This window comes from Leptonotus elevatus, chromosome 6 (genome assembly GCF_054856555.1).
Source record: "Leptonotus elevatus isolate MCC_2025b chromosome 6, RoL_Lele_1.0, whole genome shotgun sequence".
NCBI lineage: Eukaryota > Metazoa > Chordata > Actinopteri > Syngnathiformes > Syngnathidae > Leptonotus > Leptonotus elevatus.
Window position 1 is genome coordinate 7,326,215 of NC_141244.1, and position 18,398 is coordinate 7,344,612.

Genomic DNA, 18,398 nt, shown 5'->3' on the forward strand with positions numbered 1-18,398 from the left:
TGAAATTGAACAAAAGTGAGTGCTATTTTTCTATTTGTTCACTCTCCACTTGCTGTAACGTTTAACTGAACAGAAAACAAGGTCATTGGTCAAACATTTACTGCCACACTTGATAGGGAATCTGTTGATATTCCAGTTGGCAGTAGAGACCATTAAACCTGAATCATAAATACACTCATGTAGTTAGCAGTGTGTCATCTGAGCCATCGCCAGTATTGTTCTACGTAAACAAACTCAATCAAATACATTGGGTAGTGCAACGGAAAAGGAGAAAACAGAAAAAAATCCTTTGTAAATCAAAACTTTAATACGAGGTTTGCAAATACTGTAAGGAGTTGCTTTTTACAACTCAACATAACATATTTACATTAACCTGAAATTTAGAATTGTTCACAATATTCAATACAATACATTTTTATAACATTGCATAGTACACCATTGTGTAAATGTCATATATAAATATTGAATAATCAACAGTCTTAAATGGTACAGATAGTAAATGGTTTGTGAATAAGTACAGATCAAACTAAATTCACAAACATTTAAAGTACTATTGCAGTTGAGATTAGTAAGGCGAGCAATGGCAAACAATCTCACGTGTATTTAGCCAATAAATCTCACATGTTTTGGGAGTCAAAGATTGAAAAAATTGAACGATATGAATGAGTTGAAAGTTATTAAGTACAGTATTAAGTGTCAGTGCGGAGAAAACAATGAAAAAAGCTGGAGTTTTCTGCAAACCCTTCAGTTTTGATGCTCATTTTTTGCCCAGTCTTGCCATCCACCCGGGTAATGCTGAACACTGAAATAGAGGAAAGAATGATATAGAGAAATGGGAGGAAAAAGTGGTGGGTTATACATGCATGTTTATTTCATTCTTTATTTGTTCCTTCAGATAGTCACATTGTATTGACATTTGTGAACAACTGTTTTGCGTAAAGAGCAGACACCAAACTCCCACAAATGGTTCCAATGAATCCCAATCAGTTGAAAGTTCCATTAACATCCAATTTTTCCAGAATTTTGAAACCCAGCTATAAGCAGTCTTACTCTTTGTATCCCAGTTCGGAGGCCATGTCAAGTGCAGTCTTGCTCCTGATGCCTGCCAGGCAGGTGAACACAACATTGTCTATCTTCTGGGGCATCTCATCACCATACTTCTCATTGAACTCTTCCGGATCTAGCTGGAGAGCCGTGCTCACCTGGCCCACTGCAAAGACGTGAATACACAGGTGATATTCTAAATGATTTGCAACTGGTGGATTCAGACCCCCAAAATGGTTTGTGAAACTATTATGGGTGAGTCATTAGTTAAAAAAAATACAAGGGGATGGTTTCCGACGGCCCAGACATATGATGTTCTGAGGTTATGAAAAACCTGCCACTTTACCTCAAGAAAAGTGGGCTTGTGATGGTATTTTTTCCCCACTTTGCACTTTTGCAATTATTGGTGCACTTGTTCTTTAAGGCCTATTATGGGCCATGGCAATTCTTGTTTTGATGCACTATTATTTTTTAGGCCTACACCGAAATATTTATATCTTTCAGGAGTTGTACTTGATCTGTTGCACTTTGTTGTAATAGTCATACAGAGGAAATGTTAAAAAAGCACTTAAATGCACCTTGTGTTTTGTGAGATAACATTTAATTATAAACATTTTCAGCAGCCAGTAACAGGCCAGTCAGTCATAGGCGTGTAGGATATTCACGAAAGGGGCCAAGAAACACATTTTATTTATCATTTTAAATTGTATAAAATATCAGTGCCAGGATATGAGTGACATTTTGTGGTGTGCAACATGTTTCTTATGGGAATCTTTGATCATGCAGTTGATCAATGATCATTTTCATCCCCAGTCTCCTATAATAAGGTCCTCTTTAAAGGCACTTTGAACATGCAAGCTATTGTGTTTAAAAAAAGACTATTTTAAACAATAAATGTAATAAATTACAATAATACTGAATACGGACCTTACATGACAACAGCCTGTTAATACCAAAAGTAATGCATGCTAATTACTATATTTGAGATGAGAAGAAATGGGTCCACGCCTCAATAAGACATATTTTCAACACTTACATGGGACGTTAACTGAGCCGGGGATGGAGCCGTATTCTCGGAGCTCCCATGGCTCTCTGACGTCGATAACAACAGACTTGCCACCGGCCAAGAGTTTCTTCAACTGCGCATAAGTCACATCCGTGCTCGGTGGCACCGACCCGAATGTGCGACAACCGAGCCACCATTCAGGAGCTGAAGGACAATCAAACAAACTTGCCACATATTGGAAATGTGTGAGACAAACAGGTTGGTTTTTGTTATATGCATACTGGTAAAGCTACCAAAAACTGGGCTAATTGTTAACAACGCAAAGCAGACAACTCACTTGTGTAAAGACGAGTGTTGCCAGATCCTGGCAGGAGTGTTCGGCTGCTCGGGACACTGGTACTTTGAAGGGTGTTACTGTCCCACAATAGCCGTGGGGCGACTCTGGAAAATCTCATACACAACCGGAGAGCCATGTGCAATAAGTAGCGTCTATAATGGGTCGAATTCCTCGTACAAAACTTATAAATATAACGCAAACCCCGTCAAGTGCACCGTACTAACTTTGACCATGCGCACTTGCGTTGTTGTGTACGGGTCGCGCACAGGACAAAAAGACAATCTTGTTGTTGTTGAGCTAGAGGGCCTCACAAAGTTACTTATATTTCCATATATTAATGTCTATTTTTATTTAGCTATGCAAATTGTAGCGTATTAAAACAGTACAATTACAATAATATTGAATAAACATGTAACACTGAAAGTATAAAAGTACATTAATTTACAGAGCACCCAGTGTGCATTCTTTACAAATGAGACCCGAGTCGTAACTTGGAGTTAACAGATTATCAGACATTTAAATGAAACGCAGATCATATTTTACTTATTTATTTAATTTGCTTTCTGTAAATTCCACAAATGATTACATATTACGAGTGTCTCAGTGAGTTCCCAATTTCCTGATGAACTTAAATGCAACACTACAGGCTTCCGAGTGCGTCACATGTTTATTTGGATTGCTAATGCTATAAACTCTGGCAGCATTTAGTTAAGGCTAACAGTGGATGTGTCTCACAAACATTTTATTCCATATGCTCGGTTTTAGTTCGCAACACCCTTGTTTCCAAGCGTACATGCTGTAAACAGTTGTATTATTAGTGGTGAAAGTTTGTGACTAGCCTGTTTGCTAACCATTGGTTAGCATCAGTGTTTTTAGCTAACACTGTCAGTCATTGGAACGGAAAAAATAAAGAGGTGAGTTCCTTATGATTTCCTGCTTATGAATCCCGATGTCACGAGAAAAAGTGTATAACCCTAAATACTTTATATCATACGGATTCAAAGTATTCGATAACATTAATAACCCAGTGCTAATGGCAAGAGGAAAGGACAATTAAGAACACCATGGTTGTTTTGTGTCATACAGTAACGTCAAAGTCTTATCCTGCAGAGCTCCAAATGCGTCTTAAGGATCCCCTGTCCTTGACAGCCGCCAACATGACTAAGCGGACAAATAAACCACGAAAACCTCGAGATGAAGAATCATCAGATGAAGTCAGTGGTAAGTCACTGAAGTAGAACACTGTTTGTGTGTGTGTGTGTGTGTGTGTTGTGTTTTTTAATAACTCAACATCGTCGACTGCTTATACTACTGTTTCTGCGTTTGTATATATAATGTAATGAATATTAGATTAACACACAAAAATGATGCTGGAAACTGAGTATTGGGGGGGGGGGGGGGTTAGTTTAGAAATGTGTAAAATTGTATGTGCTGCATGCTTTGCTGTATCTCAATTATCACATTTGACTGTTACTTATAAGTCATTGCTAATGTGTTATTTTAGCACAGACATGGTATAATTATTAAGTTGTTTTTTCTGATCACGATACTCAGGTCTCTAGCAGCAGTGGGGTACAATGTAATGCATTTTAGTCAAATATAAAAGTATCGGTAGGTGACATTGAGAACAGCAAACAGCAAAAACAGCATATATATTTATTCGTAGTTTGACACGTACAGTATGCTATAGGATACAATACATATGGTGCTAAGTGAATATACTTGTACCAGCAATATAGGGGGCATATTTTGGGAAAATGACTTTTTAATGTTTGAATACAAATACTGTAGTTGGGTCTTTGGAGTGCCTGGCCAATTTTTTTACGCACATGACACTGAGTAACCACACCTTGTTAGAGTAAGTATCACTTCAGATTCTATGGTTATCATCAACATAGTACAATTTTGTGGTGGCTTCATAAAGAATCAAAGAATATTGATTATATTAAAGATTATTATACTTGATACGTCAGATGATTTCATTCTAATTTTGATCTGTTTTGCAAAGATTATTTAAATGTTCTATCTTTCTTTAACAGGGTTGACTTGCCAACATGTGACCAAGGCAGTAGACTTAAGCTCGGTGAAGAAATCTGTGTTGTCCAGTTTGTGGTTGGTCTGTTCTGAGTGCCTGAAGGAAAGAACCATGATCAACAGTGAGCCAGCAGTATTTCCAGAAATCTTAGTTTGCCTCAAGTGCGGTTTCCAAGTAAGACTTCCTTCAGACACACATTGGGGACCTCCGCAATAACGTTAATATGACTGTGGGTTTTGGTCTACAACTCTTATAAAAGACGATTCGATCCGCATCTCGACACATGGCGTCTGGTACGATTAAAAGATGCAACAATTTTAAAATCTATTGTAATGATTTGATTTGGTTCGTCAAATCAAAAAAAAAAAATCATACTTGAATTGTGTTTTGTTACACCCCTAGTTTGTTTTCTTGCCTGTAGAATAACATGCTGTGTGTAATTTTTACAGGGCTGTAACCACACAGGGATTGAACATGCTGTCAAGCACCACCGAGCTTTCCATCCTGAATCTCATTGCATCACCATAAGCTTAAGCACCTGGAAAGCCTGGTGAGAAATCTTCCAAATTCTGGCAAAATGCACACACAGGATCAAAATCAAATGTTTCAACCAGCTCAGTGTTTCCTCTACAGTCATTTAGGAGTGGCGGCCCCCTGCTCTACTGTAAATCCTAGTCACCACTCCTTCAAATTTCTTCTTTAATTCATGCAATTAAGTACCACATTCCCAGAATTTGTTTGTGTGTAGAGACCTTCAGCAAAACTAGCACAAACTAGGTTGCTGTGTCTTGAGAAAACATTTTCTACCAACATCACGTCAATACGCAACGTCGTCCTGAAATCAAGTTCAATCGCTAACTAAGAGTGCTTAAGAAATGCTTAATTAAACAAATTGCAATCAAAGCACAATAACAAATTATTATTATCATAATTTCTTGCTGTATATCATATATAGTAGTTGTGCTTTAATAAACTTCTTAAAAATACAAGTGGACAGATCTAAAGTAGACAGATTTATTTAAAATTTCAGGGGAAAAAACTCTAAATGTTAGTCAATATTATCAGTAAACAACAAGCTTGTTTCACTTTTATTAGAGAATAAACGACAAGCCTTTTTGACATCCTCAAATGAATTATCAATCATCAAAAATATAATTTTCTAAAACTAGAGCCATTTCAAAGACTGCATTCAGTGACCGTATTGTACATGGGTAAAGAAAAGAAAAAAGCACTTTTTACGGGTGATTTGGTGAGGTGGGGGCAGATTATACACGTGTGTGTGTATTATACACAGGATTTTACGGTAGACTTTACAAGTTAAACAGACGTTCACAATATAGAAGTCAAGCAGTCAAGTGTCCTTTGTTTACACCGCCACGGTTCTCCGGAACGTGTGCCCCTGCTGCGGAAAAAAACTCGAGAGAAAACACTGCAGCTGGACAAAATATGCACATTGTGATATTGAAAATTTTTGCCATGTTTCGTTGTTGCAGTTTCTTTGAAATGTTATGGCACCATAGGTTAAGTTATACTGTTCTTAGTTAATGGTAATGAAATAACAAAAATTGGGGTTATTGCATTTACAGTAGCTCACCAATACACTTTCTGTCTGACTACTCCCTTTTAACAGGTGTTTTGAATGTAATGAGGAGCTGTCCACTCACTGTAACAAAAAAGCCTTGGCACAGACTCTGGATTTTTTACAGAAGCACTCTGTCAAAGCAACATCAGGTAGGGTGTTTGTCTCAAGTGCAATCTTGTTGCAATTTCATCAATGCCAAACTAATTAATCTCAGTTGAGTTTAATCATAGACACAACTCAAACATGGCACCAAAATTAAGGACAAAAAACATTTAACAATTACAAATTCATAATCAAGTAACAGTGAGTATGAATCGACCAACATCATAATTTTTTTGCATTTATTATAAATCTGACACTGTTATAGAATAGTATCAAGATGCATAACAGATTTTCAGGGTTGATGAACAACAATGATGAATAATTATGATACTACATTATTGTTAATGTTTTGCAGCATCGTTTAGAACAGACTTTTCAGGTTTCAAATAGTTTTAAATTTGTCAGATCAGGCAGCCTCTTAAGACTGCACTGCAGTATACCTGCTCCCCCTGGTGGTTAAGATTGTCAGCATTCCTCAATTTAACCTGCTTTCTACTTAGAAGCAACATTATCAGTCCCTGTTTCTTATGTCGCCATAAAACTTTTTTTTTTTTTAAAGACTAATATACCATTTATTGTATTCTACTCACTAATGAATAAATACTGGGTTGCTTGCACATTCTTTTGTTACGTTTTGTATGCAGTATGTATTATCAATATACTGCAAATGTGACTTAATATACCGTACTTGAAATATGACTTACTGTGAGTATATTTTTAATTATTGGCCTTCTCATTGGTCAGAGTACCCGAGCCGTCATCAATTTGTCAAATCATGATGACATTTGTCTATATTTCTTAAACATACATTTTTGATGGGAATATTCAACAAAACATCTTACTGAGGGTTAGGATTTACACATTAAGCATGGAAGCATGTTATATTAATGGAACATTAAGCCTAATATTTTATTTCAGTGTTATTCAAACATGAAACAGACTGCAACCTACATTTTCAGATAAATAAATACATTTTCACACAAATCTTACAGTGTACATGTACAAGTTTACTGATTAGTATTTTTTAAATTTGAGTTAATAAAATCTCAATAATCAATTTATAGATTTGTATCGGGATTAATCGGTATCGAATCGAATCGTAACCTATAAATCGTGATACGAATCAAATTGCCAGGTACTAGGCAATTCACACCCATAATCTATCTATCTATCTATCTATCTATCTATCTATCTATCTATCTGTCTATCTGTCTATCTATCTATCTAAAGAAAATATGTCAATCTGCAGGTGCAGAACTGTGGCGGTCCGCTGTACACATATTGTGTTTTACAAGTTACAACAATACTTAACCATATTTATAATTTCATTTTTACCTATGGATGAAATAGTGAAGCTTGTGGTAAAAATGTACGCCAGTGGTAAGTACCGCACTGGGTACCTTTTAAGTGAATTAATGGGAGCGAGCCCCACCTTTCAATGTATCTACATTTTCATCTTTATTCCTGCTCACGTCCTTTTTCTGAAACAACCAGCATCTTTCTTGACTGACACTACATCCATCTATGGTTAGACAAAGGTAGTACACAAAAACATACTGTATAGTATGGGGAGCTTCAGAGGCTAAGAACCACCTGATACATGCTTGCACAATTCATGTCACGTAGCGTCAATATATCAAATCTTCCAATGTGCTGGGGTGTTATTTGGAAGTACTGCAAATATTCATATTTGAGTACCCCTACCCTATGATTATACATCTTGCCATGTCTAAACTAATAAAGGCAAATTGACTGTTTGACTAAACTTTACATCTGTTACGTAATTTGTTAGCAAGTAGAAATGTTACACAATTTGGTGTTGACCTGATGAGTGACCACAATAATCTGTGTGATAATTTGTGGTTTTACTAGTTTCAACTAAAGCCCCCTGAACTGTGTCCATTTACCAGTGTCCATAGACTAGCCAGCCATGCACATTGGGGCTGGTCTTGATTCAGTCTCTCAGCCACAGCTGAAGAGTTGCAGGAATCAGAAATGATGCTGTAACAGTCACCCACTCTCTGTGTGCATGTCACATGACTGCACACATTAGCGGAATTAGGCGCTTGAGTGATGCTTCCCGGCTGGGTTCCCTGAAGAACGCGAGCAGCTGTGATGGATTTGCCTCTGCTCTGTTATCCATTGTCTTTCCTGCTATATCGCTTGTCCCTTGTTCTGCTGTACATCCTGCCACCTCTGCGCCTGTGTGCAGCACTAGTGGGAGTCATAGTCCTGATCAAGTTAGAGAAACTGGACCACTCACCACAGCTGGAGTGCACTAACTCACTTGTGTACTTACTTACATAGAGATAATGTTGAGAACATTCATCTCAAGCAAACACAATTCAACTGTGAACTATATCACACATTTGCCCCGTTCAAATAGAGTTTACATTTTCACTTGCAAACTGGATACATGAATGTACTTTTCCCGCAAAAAACAGGCAGGCTCTGAAAATACGGAATATAATAAAATATATTTATTACATACATAATTAACCTGAGGTATTGTGGGTTATTTTATTAAAAGGCAAAGGTGTATGTATTGTGTGCTTTTCATTATAAGGCACCAAGGAACACCATTTTTTTTTTCATTTTTTTTTTTTAAACAAACAGGACAGTGGAGACAAGCAGCATTGAGAGTTCTTTTAATGATGTTTGGCAAATGGGAACATTTCATTTTGTTGACAAATCCTAATATCTAAAAAATAATTTCCTGTATTCATGTGGATTCTATGATGTCCCACCAGTAAAAACGTATTTTAATTATACAAAGTTATTATTACAAAATGATCATGATAGGCATATAGTGTAGGTAGTTGAGCTTTACAAAAGAAAGAATATGTTGGACTGGAGTAGCACTTTGCATCTTCTTCACTTCAACATATATTTAAAGGAGGTTTGATAACTCGTCTTGTAGTTGATCTGTGCTAAGATAACCCACATATGTGTTTGGGCTATTAACTAAGGTAGATTAGCCTACCTACTGATTTGACTCTATAAATTACCTGTCACCCTTCCTACCACCTAATTGTCCCACACCCGTTGGCCAAATGGCTATAGAAATAGACGGCCATTATTGTACAAAATAGACTGTTGAGGAGCTTGTAAAATTGCATTTCAGTCTGAAGGCCAGGTTTTTTCAAGAGCGATGTTGTTGTGCTTCTCCCATGCTCCCCAAATCACAAAGGGGCCCTAGCACGGATGTTTTTCAGAATACACAATAATTTGTTACAACAGCTCATTGAAGACTAAAAGTCGATTAACTATGCTCTCTCATCATCAAGGTCTTTGGCTCGAGTACCAGAGTCCCACTAAAAGGACGCTTTACCTCAGGGAGCTAGACTCTGTCCTGCAATGCAGCTGGGGTGTCTTTTTGAAACAATAGAAATTGTTCTGAATAAACAGTTGCCCAATATAATCATGTTATTCTTTCTTATTTCATAGTATTTATAGTACTGAATAATTATTCTCCTCTTAACTGTGTACATTTTATTTTAGATTTTTTATGAATTATACTTAGTCTAGCTTAATATGGAACCCATGTGTTCATGTTTAAAAAATATTTGCGTTTTCTCAGGACATGACTGGTGGACAATTACTTGTCTTCATCTATAGATGATACGAGTGAGTTATGGGCTAAACTATGTGCCTTCATAAATTCCATTTAAATCATTTATATTTGAATTACAGTTGATGAACTTTGCATAATTGCATTAAGAAGCAGCGTTTCAATAACATGGTTATATTCAGTGGTTCTATCCGGTTGTGCCTTCAGGAAAATGTTACTGGACCCTGGGGAGCAAAACAGACATTTTCTAACTGTTTTTATCTAACCACCGTAAGACTGCTTAACAGAAAATGAGAAGGACAGGTGCAATATAATATGTGTAATATAGCATGTGCAAGGACTCTCATGAAAGTCTAACATTCTGTTTGTTTTTTTTTAAATTTACTGTTTACATTTTTATTTTATATTACGGTATTTACTCTACAAATTGGGTGTTTTTAAAATGTATTGTTTTTATTTTGTGCTGTGCATTTTGACATTTTGTTCTGTGACAACATCTGTGATGTTTTTACAGAATGACAATAAATCTAAGTCTGTGTCAACATTTTGTATTGTTCAGTTTCAATAATTGCATAGAAATAGAATCGGAATAGTATATTAGTCCAATATACCTCAAACTGAATGTAAGATTAAGAAATTGAATTCAGTCTCTCTGAAACTATAGTTGATCCTCACTGAAAATTCAACTTCATGTATTTTCACATTCACTAGTCACAATTCAAATTCAGTTCTCAAAATCCGGGTGCAATTTACTGTGATAGATACACAGGTCTGCTCTTGGACCAATCAGCGTCTTTGTTTTTCAGCATATGACACAGTGGTCATTTTTGTTGCAACTCACCATGAAACGAAGGAAGAAGTGCTTGAGCCATAGAATGTCAAGGATAAATACAGTAATGGCCTACTTGTATCAGCCCTGGGATGCACTTCTGATCTCACCAGTGATCGACAAACTTGGATCCAGTTCGCGTACCTGCTCCGTTCACAATAACTGGAGAATTGGTGAATAGGAAAAACTTAGGTGTTTTTAACTGTCATAAACGAGTGAATATGATGTGAGAGATATGTTCCACAAAACGGTGGTAGACAGAAATTCAGAAACAAATATGATTCAAATTCAGTTTTTGGTGGCACATATTTCATCTATAGCTTTGCATAAGTTCACACTGTCTAACAAAAATGACTTGGGCCAAAAACTCCTACCACCAAAAGAACAGAATATAACTTTATTTGTCATTGTGTATACAATGAAACTTATTTCAGCAGCATAAGGTAGAAGGTAAAATGTGCACCAAGCTGCTGTCCTTACTTAACTTGTCTAGACGAGTCAGTGGCCAGTAAAATGGTTGTTCCCTGGTGGTGCTTTCATGGAGGTAATCAAGGGTGATCCTGTCTTAATTCCCACCACTGCGCATGAAAGTAGGCCAGTGTCTGCACTTGTTTTTTGTTTGTTTGTGTTTGTCTGTATGTTTACTGTCATACAGTCTCCCAAATCATCCATAAGAATCTAATCGCAAATAGATTCTCTCCATATCCCATAGTAATTCTTCTTTTTGTACGATTCAGTGTATGCAAAATCGCATTGCTTAATATTCATTTTACTAAGATGCACTTAATATATTGGCATGTGTATGTGCCTGTAAGTAAAATGTCACTGAGCTCGCCTGGCCTCAGATGGCAAGGAAGCAAGCTTTTTATGCCCTGTAGTCACAACAAATTAGCGAATTAATAAGACATTTGGTGTTGCTCGTCCTTCCTCATGACTGCTTGCTCTGCATGAAGGGAGCTGGCTTTGCTCTGCTGCACTGTAAGCAAACATGGACGCATAAACCTGACTGGCCAAACGATAAGATTGTCATATTAGGTATCTGACACATAGCCACTCGACATTATTTTTTCATTTGCTTCTAGTTTGAGGAATTGTTTGCAGTAATTGAGAAATATACTGCTATTTGGCCACTTGATTAGTGCACTTGGTTATTGGTTATATTGTTGCTCCCACCATTGCCACTAAAAAAAACATTACGTTTTTTTACAAGATTCTGGAGTATGTCTGTAGGAAGTTTAGCCCCTTTATCCGGAATGATATTTGAGTGGTCAAAGGTCTCTGATGGGTGGCTTTTTTCCACTCCAGTTTAGTTTCCTCTAAAAGTGTAAATAATTCCTATGGTTCTTTGGGTATCTCGAATATGAGCAAGCAGGGAGTGCAGAAGGTGTTTGTGTACATGCGTGCATGTGGATGAGTCCAAGTACTGTGATGCTTTTCTCCACCCAGGGGAAAGGGTCCACTCTAACTGTTACTGTTGCCCATACTCATTGGCTGTGCAAGAAGGGCCAGGTGGTGGTGCTTAGTGCAGCACAGTCAAGCGTGGACATAGCGCATGCTGACATTTGCCATCGTTGATTGCTGCAGGGAGAGGAAAAATCTGCTTTTCCATATGCTTGTGCTCATTGCAACCCTTCCCTCCACCCACTACACCCCACAACTGTCCTCTACCCAGTCTCAACCAGATGGCTCCGTGAACATTGTTTACCTTGGGTGGCGGTCCCAGATGCAGAGTGTGTCCATAGGCATCCCCATTCCGCCCAGTTAGTTTCCTCGTCCCTCTCCTCCCTCTCAGCTAGTGCCAGTCGCATCTTTTTGACTCAAGCTGCATTAGGCCTGTTGACTCTGTGTCCTTCATCCTCACAGACACCATAGAGATATGAATGAGCAGATGTGCTTATTTGTACATGTGCATGTTGCACTTTTTGCAGTAACTGATAATAATTGTCTATATTGTATTAGCTCTGGACTGAACATGTGTTGGCAATTGTTTGTACAAGTATGATGTTTCCCTTTATTTTTTTATTGAGTCTGAATATTTTACCCTTGTCTGCCTATTCTCCGATGTGCTCTTGCTGCAACATTAATTTCCCTTGAAGGGACAATGGTTTCTGGTTCTGATACAGATGCTCTGTCTTTTCTCTATTGTTCAATTCTCAGTTGAATTTCAGCTTTTCACATTTTTTCAATGTCAAATGCAGTCTGAAAATGCACTTTATTTTTCTGACCAAGGCTTCAGTTTCTCTACTTACATGTTGTGTTCTCTGACATATGGGAGCTCCCTTATGGCTTCATTGAATAACTGGAAAGCCCAGATGTTGCCAGCATAGGGGACCATATGTAATTAGCACTACTAAATGGAGTGCTGCAACAGACTGCCATCTCAACAAGCTGAACCTCCATAATCTCAAAATTATGGGAAGGACCATGAAAGTATTTTTCTTGTCAACACTTACTGTTTTCCATTTTATTTTTTAGAAAATAATGTGGGATATCATTGAGACTGACTTACAGTACAGCTCAATGTAAGATTCTCTTAAAAACATTTTTTTTTTTAAATCCTAGGTTTTCGAAGCAGACAGGATACACTTTAGTTTTGAGCGTACAATGTGAATTGCCCATAGAGTTTTACATGAATTTGAATTTTAGCCTTGCCCTTAAACAGAAAAGGTTTGCTGTCTCGCAGGAAGGCTATCATCACTCTTCTTTTGGATAGCTTTTTCAACAGTCCTTAAAATGTAGTATGTTCAAAGACAAGGTCATTTATGAGACTACCATAATTTCTCAAGAACACACTTTTTTTTTTTGGGCTTAAAAAAACAATCCCAAATCATGGGGTTGGGGGGGACGTTATACTGTTATTATATATGCATTTACAGGGGGTGGGGGGGGGGGCTTCGTCACTGTCAGTTTGTATCTGCATTTACTTGTACCTATGTGATGCAAAAAAACGCATACTTCCATTCCAATATAATTGGTAATGTTTAATGTTAGTTGAGCCAGAAGTGTAGCTATTTGCATTAATCAGTAGCCAAGAAGTATCTATCATTTAAAAAATAAGATGTTCGATGAGTACATAATTTCCTTTCCTGTGAAATTGCTTAATGTTTGTATTTTGTTTAGTTTTATTTAATCATTAAACAATACCAAATAAACAGAAAAAATTGGTCAATAAACAGTATTGGGGGGGGGGGGTTATATTCAGCAGTGCATTTTAATGTTTTTTTTAAACATTTATTTTTATTTATCCAATTTAGCGATGGAATAATTTTGGGACCCAGCGTTTTGGGATGTAGATAACTGAATTAAGTAGCAACTCGACACCAAATCTAATTTTTTTTGACGATTAACTATATAAATTGGTGTTTCCTCATGCTGTCTACATGTCCAGATTATTGTTTTTGACATTTTAGTGCATATTTGTTGAATGCTTGAACTTAGGGCAAAAACTGTTTGTGTGATGCAATTTCGGGTTAAACTCTGGAATAAACACAATTTGGCTGTTTTTCCTCTTATTTGACAAGCACGTACTACCCACGTCACTTCCGTGAGGCTGACATAGTCGTTCTGCCCACTGGCTCAGTCTCGTACACGCCTCCTTACACGCTTCCTTAGCAAATTGAGGTTGTTATTAGAGTTTGCAAAAATCTTTGTATCGATTTTCAGGTTAGTGATTTATTAGCATAGCACTTGGTTAGTTTATTTAGCACAGCAGCCATAGTATAGAAATTATATAGCTCTCAGTGTTCACTGTTGCTGTCAATCACAGCCAGACCATGCCAAACCCTCTCCCCATTGGCAAGTCCAACGGTCCTCCAGGCAACGCCCCCTTTGATTGTCGTTTTCAAATATTAGTGAGGGGTGGAGCTAAAGTCTGGTTGGGGGTGTAAATTACTCTTAATTATTTAAAACAACCCAGAATTGTAGTGAATATCACCCAACAATTGGGTTTAAACTCATCTTTTGGATTAAATCGACCAACCCATCCAGTTGGGGAAATTTAACTACTGTACTGTCATGGTTCTATAATAAGCCAGCGACTGGTTTAAAAATAGACCAATGTTTTGTGGTTACCCACCTGTTTTTAGTTTGTATGTTCATGCATGCCTGAGGACTTTGTGAATTTTGAAACTCATGTTAAACTAGCCAGTTTATCACCAGTTTCTGGAATCATGTCGTTTTGTATGTGTTCTCATGTTCTAGCAACATCCCCCAAGGTCCGGAAATTGAGAGAAGAACCCCCTGATTATAATGATGCCACAAGAAGTAAAACCTCAATTATCAACAGTGCCTTGGTTCCTGTTAAAGGCATCAATAACCTCGGCAACACCTGCTTCTTTAATGCTGTTATGCAGGTTGGTACAGTACTAAATTGGTTGTCTTCCATAATTTGATGTCTACAATTGATCATAATATGTATTTCATGCGAGAATGTAGCCGCAAGGGGGCAAAAGCCAATGTCTTCTTGTGCCGGTCCCAAGCCCACAGAGGGTTGTGTCAGGAAGGGCACCCGACGTAAAACTTTAACCAAATCGAACATGTGAATCGAATATATGACTTCCATACTGGATCGGTCGAGGTCCGGGTCAACAACGACCCCATCGGTGCTGTTGACCTACAGGGTGCCGGTGGGAACTGGACTACTGTTGGTCAAAGAAGGAGAGGAGGAAAGTGTGTTCGTATAAAGAAAGAGAAGAGGAGCAAGAGAAGAGTCTCGGACTGAGAGTAGGGACTTTGAATGTTGGAACTATGACAGGAAAAGGTGGAGAGCTGGTTGTCATGATGCAGAGAAGGAAGGTAGACATACTGTGTGTTCAGGAAACCAGGTGGAAAGGGAGCAAAGCTAGAAGTTTAGGAGCAGGGTTTAAGTTATTCCATCATTGTGTAGATAGGAAGAGAAATGGAGTAGGAGTTATCGTGAAGAAGGAGTTTGTTAGGAACGTCCTGGAGGTAAAAAGAGTGTCAGATAGAGTGATTAGCCTGAAGCTAGGAATTGAAGGTGTGATGATTAATGTTGTTAGTGGGTATGCGCCACAGGTAGAATGTGAGCTGGAGGAGAAGGGGAACTTTTGGACTTCGATGAAATGATGCAGAGCATTTCTAGAAGTGAGAGAGTTGTCATTGGTGCAGACTTCAATGGACATGTTGGTGCAGGAAACAGAGGTGACAGGCAGGTTTGGTATCCAGGAGAGGAACGCAGAAGGACAAATGGTGATTGACTTTGCAAAAAGAATGGAAATGGCTGTCGTGAATACTTTCTTCCATAAGAGGCAGGAACATAGGATGACCTACAAGAGTGAAGGTAGGAGTACACAGGTAGACTACATCTTGTGTAGACGGTGTAATCTGAAGAGGTTAGCTAAGAAGAAGTGGGACATTGAGAGTACTGAAGAAAGTAGACAGGAGTACAGGGAAATGCAGCGTAGGGTGAAAGTAGAAGTAGCAAAGGCCAAACAAAGGGCTTACGATAACTTGTATGCTCTGTTGGATAGTAAGGAAGGAGAGACTGATCCATACAGGTTGGCAAGGCAAAGAGACAGAGATGGGAAAGACGTCTAGCAGGTTAGGGTAATAAAGGATATGGATGGAAGTGTGAGTGTGTGGGAAGATGGAAAGAGTACTTTGAAGAGTTGATGAATGAGGAAAATAAGAGAGAACGAAGAATAGAAGAGGTGACTGTTGTGGACCAGGAAGTAGCAAAGATTAGGAAGGATGAAGTGAGGAGGGCATTGAAGAGGAGGAAGAGTGGAAAGGCACTCGGTCCTGAAGATATACCTGTGGAGGTATAGAATTGTCTAGGGGAGGTAGCAGTAGATTTTCTGACTTTGTTGTTCAACAGGATCTTAGATAGTGAGAAGATGCCTGAGGAATGGAGGAGAAGTGTGCTGGTGCCCATTTTGAAGAACAAGGGAGACACGCAGAGTTGTGGCAACTACAGAAGAATAAAGCTGATGAGCCACACAATGAATATGGGGAAGAGTAGTTGAAGCTAGACTGAGGGCAGTGGTGAACATTTTTGAGCAACAGTATGGTTTCATGCCAAAAAAAGTGTACTACAGATGCAGTATTTGCTTTGAGGATGTTGATAGAGAAGTACAGAGAAGGTCAGAAGGAGCTGCATTATGCCTTTGTAGATCTGGAGAAAGCTTACGCCAGGGTGCCCAGAGAGGAACTGTGGTTTTGTATGAGGAAATCTGGAGTGGCAGAGAAGTATGTTCAAGTGGTGCAGGACATGTATGAAGACTGTAAGACAGTAGTGAGGTGTGCTGTAGGTGTGACGGAGGAGTTCAAAGTGGAAGTGGGACTACATCAGGGAACAGCTCTGAGCACCTTCTTGTTCGCTATAGTAATGGACAGGATGACAGACGAGGATAGACAGGAATCTCCATGGACTATGATGTTTGCTGATGACATAGTGATCTGTAGTGAGAGCAGGCGACACGTGGAGGAGAAGCTAGAGGCGTGGAGGTTTGCCCTGGAAAGGAGGGGAATGAAGGTTAGCTGTAGCAAGACGGAGTATCTGTGTGTGAATGGGAGGGACCCAAGTGGTAGAGTGAGGTTACGGGGAGAAGAGACCAAGAAGGTGGAGGAGTTTAAGTATTTAGGGTCAACAGTCCAGAACAATGGAGAATGTGGAAAAGAAGTGAAGAAGCGTGTGCAGGCAGGCTGGAAGGGGTGGAGAACAGTGTCAGGCGTGATGTGTGATAGAAGAGTTTCAGCTAAAATGAAAGGGAAGGTTTATAAAACTGTGGTGAGACCAGCAATGTTGTTTGGTCTGGAGACAGTGCCACTGGGGAAAAGACAGGAGGCAGAGCTGGAGGTGGCAGAGATGAAGATGCTGAGGTTCTTTTTGGGAGTGACCAGGATGGATAGAATCAGGAATGAGTACATCAGAGGGACAGCACATGTTGGAGGCTTTAGAAATAAATTCAGAGAGGCCAGACTGAGATGGTTTGGACATGTCCAGAGGAGAGAGAGAGAGAGAGAGTGAGTATATTGGCAGAAGGTTGCTGAGTTTCCAAATGCCAGGCAGGAGTTCTAGAGGAAGACCAAAGAGGAGGTTTATGGATGTAGTTAAAGAGGACATGAATTTAGTTTGTGTGAGAGCAGAGGATGCTGAGGACAGGGTTAGGGCAACTGATGCACTGTGGCGACCCCTGAAGGGAAAAGCCGAAAGGAAAAGAAGATGTAGTTCATGCGAGGGTTTTGAAAGTTTTACATAGAGATGTCATCATCAAATGTAAGAAAGCAACATAAACACCAATATAAAATGTTCAAGTTTGTCTAAAACAGTGCTTAACAACTGTTTTCTGTCACAATGACCCCAGGAAGAAGAAAATATTTCACACACCTAATTATTTGCCACAACTATAAATAGCATAATTATTTGCAAGTGTACCTCTGCATAATATTGTATGCTTATTTACATTTAAGGAAAAAAAAAACGTAATATAAATCTGCTGAATTACATTATTCATACTCCCTGCTCACATTCTCACAATGAGAACACCACTGCCACCTACTATAGTCAATGTGCAATTTCACTTTATTCTAGTATAGTTCTTTTTATTTATGTATTATTTTTTTTAAAAGCATGTTCCTCGGATGAAACACAGTTTGTTTGTTTTTGTTTCTTCCGCCAACCAATGTGCGGATCATGTGCAATCAGAACCGTGGGGCCTGATCAGTACGGCTCACACACACACCTCTTATGATCTCACAATATGCGTAACCACCCACAAACTCTTACGATGACTTTGTATGTAAACAGGCCAGCTTTTGAGGTCACTTTGAAATATATTCAATGCAGTTACAAATGCAATGCAAACTTGGACATGTTTACCTGCCCACACATGAGTGGCTTTCGGTTGGTGCAGAGCTTGATCACAATACAA

At 38.6% G+C, this 18,398-nt stretch overlaps 2 protein-coding genes across 4 annotated transcripts in view; one reads left to right on the forward strand and one right to left on the reverse strand.

Annotated features, from left to right (window-relative positions):
• Positions 1 to 285: 285 nt before the first annotated feature.
• tstd3 (thiosulfate sulfurtransferase like domain containing 3) lies at positions 286 to 2,632 on the reverse strand. The gene is made up of 4 exons (XM_086079120.1): positions 2,388 to 2,632; positions 2,081 to 2,254; positions 1,051 to 1,210; positions 286 to 802 (listed from the first exon to the last, which is right to left on the reverse strand). Exons 1-4 carry the CDS (start codon positions 2,521 to 2,523, stop codon positions 745 to 747), a joined length of 528 nt encoding a protein of 175 aa, XP_085935246.1. The 5' UTR covers positions 2,524 to 2,632; the 3' UTR covers positions 286 to 744.
• usp45 (ubiquitin specific peptidase 45) overlaps positions 2,160 to 18,398 on the forward strand; it is a 40,560-nt gene continuing 24,321 nt past the window's right edge. Inside the window, exons 1-6 of one of the 3 annotated variants that reach the window (XM_086079119.1) lie at positions 2,160 to 2,308; positions 3,498 to 3,608; positions 4,427 to 4,596; positions 4,872 to 4,972; positions 6,053 to 6,153; positions 14,707 to 14,858. In XM_086079119.1, coding sequence (XP_085935245.1) covers positions 3,506 to 3,608; positions 4,427 to 4,596; positions 4,872 to 4,972; positions 6,053 to 6,153; positions 14,707 to 14,858 — 627 coding nt within the window. In that variant the 5' untranslated portion in view covers positions 2,160 to 2,308; positions 3,498 to 3,505. Of the gene's footprint in view, positions 2,309 to 3,038; positions 3,302 to 3,473; positions 3,609 to 4,426; positions 4,597 to 4,871; positions 4,973 to 6,052; positions 6,154 to 14,706; positions 14,859 to 18,398 lie in introns of those variants that run through there. The other 2 variants (XM_086079117.1, XM_086079118.1) reach the window with 2 other exon arrangements.